Genomic DNA, 5,758 nt, shown 5'->3' with positions numbered 1-5,758 from the left:
AAAAAAAAAAAAAAAAAAAAAAAAAACCTAGCAATCCTCCTGCTCAGCCTCTTGAACTGCTGGCCACTGTACCCATCCAGTTTAATTTTTAAGCATCCTGGATTTGTGAATTCTAGCCTTTTTCATATCAGATAACTGGATATCAGTGTTGCACATTGTATAGGTTTTTTTTTTTTTAATATTTATTTTTTAGTTTTTCGGCGGACACAACATCTTTGTTTGTATGTGGTGCTGAGGATCGAACCCAGGCCGCACGCATGCCAGGCGAGCGCGCTACCACTTGAGCCACATCCCCAGCCCTTGTATAGGTTTTTGCTTTGTTTTTTATTTTTTGGTACTGGGATTGAATCTAGGGGTACTTTTTCAATATTGAGCTACATCTCCAGTCCTTTTTATTTTTTCTCTCGGCAATAGAGATTGAACCCAAAGGCCCTCTGCCACTGAGTTATGCCCTTTTTTTGTTTTTGTTTTTGCTTTTTTTAATTTTATTTTTTGGTATTGGGGATTGAACCCAGGGTGCTTAACATCTGAGCCATGTCCCCAGCCCTTTTTATTTTTAATTTTGAGACAGGGTCTTGCTAAATTGTGTAGGGCCTCACTAAGTTGCTAAGGCTGGCTACCTCAGCCTCCTGAGCTGCTGGGATTAGAGGCATGAGCCACCATACCTAGCCCTTTTTATTTTGAGACAGAGTCTTGCTAAGCTAAGGTTGGCTTTAAACTTGCAGTTCTTCTGCCTCAGTACTCCAAGTCACTGGGATTACAGGTGTGCACAACCATGTCTGGCTGTTTTGTTTAGTTTTGATGGTGGGGATCAAACTCAGGGCAACTACTCCAGGAAAAATATAATTTTTGTAATGCTCTTTGTGGCAGAGATGCTGGGATTGATCCCAGGGCCCCTTACATGGTAGATAAGCACTTCATCACTTAGATATATTCCCAGCCCATTTTTATTTAATGCTAACTCATATCTAAATATTCATATATACACATACTGTGCTTGGCCTTCTGTGAAAGGATATGTTTTTGGAATTATTTTTCCTGTAGTAATGATCAGTTGCTATGCATCTCTTTCACTTAATTCCAGTGAAGTGATTAATTATTGGTTTTAGTTTGTTAGATGTGTGGCTATATCCACCAAAAATAACAATAATATGTTTTTGGTTTTTTTTTTTTTTAGGGTATCAATATTCACTTAGCTAAAAAAATGATTGAAGATCGGAGTAGAGATTACATGAATGCTAGGCGTGTAGCAAAGGTATGAAATTCCATCAAGCCATTTATTTATTTATTTATTTTGAGTATTAGACCATTTAATTCTCAAACCTTCATATACATAATATCTTTTACATAGTGTTAAAATAAAGAGGAAAATACATTTTCATACAAACAGAATTTTAAGTATACATTGATAGACTTTTCAGATTATTAACCAAGTTGCTAAAATTTGATTTACATTGTCCTTAAAGATGTTCAATGATAAAAAATATGGAATGCTTCATGAATTTGAGTACCATTCTTGTTTAGGGGCTGTGTTAATCTTCTCTGTGTTGTTCCAATTTTAGTATATGTGCTGCTGAAGTGAGCACAGCGTTTATTTTAATAATTATCAAGGCTGTCGTTTATAACAAGGCCTTTCCTGTCTGGTGTTTGTTACTCTTGATATTTCAGTCATTAGCAATCTTAACTAATGTAAATAAATCTCAGTTGACTTCATCACATCTGTCTGAAGAGATGATATATTTGAAATGAAATATTTCTTTGCAGACATGTTAAGGACAAAATAGAACAAATTGGATTTAGAAGAAATTATTATTTAGAGAAGGTTAAAACAAGATTCTATCTAGAACTAATATAGTGGTTCATATTCTTCCTTGTGCTTGGTCTTCTGTGAAAGGATACATTTTTATATTTGCTTATATTTGCTCATCAGAAAACTGTACTATTCTGCATTCAGAGTATACTTATTAAATAACATAGCTCTCAGGGACAAATCTTATAGTGTGCATGTCTTTCCATTCAATAGTATTCTTAGAAGTTAGGAAAAGTAGCCAGTAAGTAATTTAAAAAGATAGCTTCTCCAAAGATGGCAGTAATCCACCAGATCTTCAGTCATGTTATTGGTCAACTAGGATATCCTAGGGAGCAACCTTCGTAGATTACCTCCAGAAAGGGCCCCTGGGTGGTCTATTCACCCACTTCTGGGAATCTATTTATGCATGGGTAATACTCAAAACTGATCATCTCCATCCTCCATATCTGAGTGGTTCCAGTATCACCAAAGAATTTTAAATGCTTCTTGTTTAGGAATATGAGACAGTAATGAAAGGCTTGGACCGCAATGCTCCTTCAGTGCCTCCACAGAATACTCCTCAAGAAGCTCAGCAGGTAGATATGTGGAAGAAATATATACAGTGGGAAAAGAGCAACCCTCTTCGTACAGAGGATCAGACCCTTATAACAAAAAGAGGTAAGAAGATTAACCCTCCTGGGACTCAAACTACATGCCTGTTAGGCCACTTGATATTATCCCACAGATTAGTGAGGCTGTTTTTTGTTTTTTTGTTTTAATTTTTATTATTGGTTGTTCAAAACATTACATAGTTCTTGACATCATATTTCACACATTTGATTCAAGTGGGTTATGAACTCCCATTTTTACCCCATATACAGATTGCATAATCACATCGGTTACACATCCACTGTTTTACATATTGCCATACTAGTGTATGTTGTATTCTGCTGCCTTTCCTATCCTCTACTATCCCCCCTCCCCTCCCCTCCCCTCCCATCTTCTCTCTCTACCCCATCTACTGTAATTCATTTCTCCCCCTTGTTTTTTTTTTTTCCCTTTCCCCTCACTTCCTCTTGTATGTAATTTTGTATAACAATGAGGGTCTCCTTCCATTTCCATGCAATTACCCTTCTCTCTCCCTTTCCCTCCCCCATCTCGTCCCTGTTTAATGTTAATCTTCTTTTCATGCTCTTCCTCACTACTCTGTTCTTAGTTGCTCTCCTTATATCAGAGAAGACATTTGGTATTTGTTTTTTAGGGATTGGCTAGCTTCACTTAGCATAATCTGCTCTAATGCCATCCATTTCCCTGCAAATTCCATGATTTTGTCATTTTTTAGTGCAGAGTAATACTCCATTGTGTATAAATGCCACCTTTTTTTTTTATCCATTCATCTATTGAAGGGCATCTAGGTTGGTTCCACAGTCTAGCTATTGTGAATTGTGCTGCTATGAACATCGATGTAGCAGTGTCCCTGTAGAATGCTCTTTTTAGGTCTTTAGGGAATAGACCGAGAAGGAAGATAGCTGGGTCAAATGGTGGTTCCATTCCCAGCTTTCCAAGAAATCTCCATACTGCTTTCCAAATTGGCCACACCAATTTGCACTCCCACCAGCAATGTACAAGTGTACCCTTTTCCCCACATCCTCGCCAGCACTTGTTGTTGTTTGACTTCATAATGGCTGCCAATCTAGTGAGGCTGTTTTTTATCCCTAATCTTTTTTTCTTATGTTCTCCAGATTTCATAATGTGCACTGCCTCTTTGTTTTATTTTATCCAATTTTCTGTTGCACTTTTAGTAAATTCTTCATTTCATGTACTATACTTTTCAGTTCTAAGTTCCTTTTCTATAGTTTCCACTTGTCTGTTGAGATTTTGTATGTTACCATCTTTTTCTTTAAACCCTTGAACAGGTAACATTGGTTATAACGTCCTTGTCTCCTGATTCCAACATCTAGGCTATTAGCTCATGGAGATAGTTTCCTTTCTGCTTTTTCTCTTGGCTATGGGTCAGTTTTTCTGTTTCTTTACTTGTTAAACAGTCCTATTTTTTCTTTTGGACAATGTACAAATGTACAAGTGATACATTGTAAAGACTTTGGATTCTTTTATCTTCCACATTCACAGAAGAATGTTGAGTTTTATTTAGTAGGAAATTTATTGACAGATAACTTAAAGTTGGTAGAGATTTGGTTTTATACTATTAAGATAGGTCTGTTTTAGTTTTATCCTTAATCTCAGGGTAAATTCCTTAGTCCTGGGACATAATCTTTACTCCTACAACATAATGGAAAATCCATTAAGGTATTTACTCAAACCATTGGGATTAGATTCAAATACCAAACTTGGTATCCCTTGTGATAGGCAGCTGCTAAGATATCAGTTCAAGTCAGTCTTTTGGTTTTGCTTCCTGCTGGACTCTGTATTCTTTCCGACATATGTATATTTCAGGGATTAGTTAAAGATTTGAGGACATTTGTATCTTGATTTTCCAGCTCTGGCTCTTTCATTTTTGGAATTTCCCGCTGTTCCCATAGCCTACAACTTTGTGTTACTTTGAGCTAGTAAGAATTTTTACTTGAATTTTAGCTACCATAGTGTTGCATGGGCATGGATGAGCCCTTTGAAGAAAAAGCAATATTAAATATGGATTTCACCCAACATAGTTCCCTTTTATTTCAAGGGATCAATCTGCTTAGATTTCTGTTCCTTTTGGTCATTTTCTGATACTTTAAAAAATTTGTTTTGTTTTTGTTTTGAGATAGGGTCTCACTATGTTGCCTAGGCTAGTTTTAAACCTGTGAGCTCAAGTGATCCTCCCAAATAATTAGAACTATATGCATATGTCACCATGCCTGGCTTTCTAGTACATTTGTAAGAGTTGTTTTTTGTACTTTTGTATTTTTCTTTTCTCTCTTGAGCTGGGGAGCATACTGGGGATTGGACCCTAGGCCTTGTGCATGAATGCTGAATACACATCTTTCCATAGAGTTACACCCAAGCTTTCGTCTATAATTGATATTTCAAAAAGTATAGTCTGGTGCAAACTACTCTGCCATTGACAGACTAGAATTTGGAACTTTATTGAATTTATCAATCTTGCCCTGCTCACTCACCTATAGGCCTTTGCAAATACTACTTCCTTTGCCTATGTCATTTTTAAAATTTACCCTATCCTTCCTCTGTCCATTTATTTTTCAACTGACCCTCCCCCTGCCCACCCCCTGCACCTACTATTGGAGGTTGAACCTAGGGCCTTGCTCATGCTAGGCTAGTACTCTACACTAAGTTATTCCTATTCCTCATCTGACCATCTTCTATCCCTCCTTCAGGTTCTGCTTTAGATGTCAGTTTTTTAGTGAAGCCTGCCTTGAATCTGTAAACTATGTTAAATCTTGCTATTGTGAAGTTTAGGAGTATATTGTACTTCTCTCATTTTAGTAATTTTTATATTTACTTACTTAGTGTATATAAAGATCTTATTCATTAGTATACTCACAGTGCCTTTCACATTCTAGCATAAAGTTGGTGCTCAGTAAATATTAACAATAAATGATGGGCAGATGGGGCTTGGGTGGATAAAGCTTTTGATTTCCAATTTACCATTTATTATTGAGTATCTGAGCCTAAAAATTTACTTGTGATGCATATTGATAGTTTCAAAATAATTATTTTAATTGAGTTTTGTTTGTGCATGTCTTCCCTTAGTAATGTTTGCTTATGAACAGTGCCTGCTTGTCCTTGGCCATCACCCTGATATTTGGTACGAAGCTGCCCAGTATCTTGAACAGTCAAGTAAACTGCTTGCAGAGAAGGGAGTAAGTATTACACTCCTCATGAGCTTTTTGTGATTTTGATATGGCAGCGATTTTCTGAAAAATATAGCACTGAATTTGAGTAACAAAGTGTTAAGTGTTAGAATGTGTGTGTGTGTGTATTTTTTTTTTTTTTTTTTTTTTTTTTTTT

The 5,758-nt window shown here is 36.3% G+C and overlaps 1 protein-coding gene and 1 non-coding gene across 2 annotated transcripts in view; one reads left to right on the top strand and one right to left on the bottom strand.

Annotated features, from left to right (window-relative positions):
• The window catches only part of Cstf3 (cleavage stimulation factor subunit 3), a 79,013-nt gene that overhangs the window by 58,948 nt on the left and 14,307 nt on the right, over nucleotides 1-5,758 (top strand). Inside the window, exons 9-11 of the mRNA XM_015477745.2 lie at nucleotides 1,178-1,255; nucleotides 2,305-2,467; nucleotides 5,501-5,610. Of these exons, the coding sequence (XP_015333231.1) occupies nucleotides 1,178-1,255; nucleotides 2,305-2,467; nucleotides 5,501-5,610 (351 nt within the window). The remainder of the gene's footprint in view (nucleotides 1-1,177; nucleotides 1,256-2,304; nucleotides 2,468-5,500; nucleotides 5,611-5,758) is intronic.
• LOC125612211 lies at nucleotides 1,480-1,586 on the bottom strand. Its single transcript, XR_007342547.1, has one exon. It is a non-coding gene; the product is annotated as a U6 spliceosomal RNA (small nuclear RNA).

Source organism: Marmota marmota, unplaced genomic scaffold (genome assembly GCF_001458135.2).
Source record: "Marmota marmota marmota unplaced genomic scaffold, marMar, whole genome shotgun sequence".
NCBI classification, from domain to species: domain Eukaryota; kingdom Metazoa; phylum Chordata; class Mammalia; order Rodentia; family Sciuridae; genus Marmota; species Marmota marmota.
The sequence above is the reverse complement of the archived record's forward strand: the minus strand, read 5'-3'. Positions and strand labels throughout refer to the sequence as shown.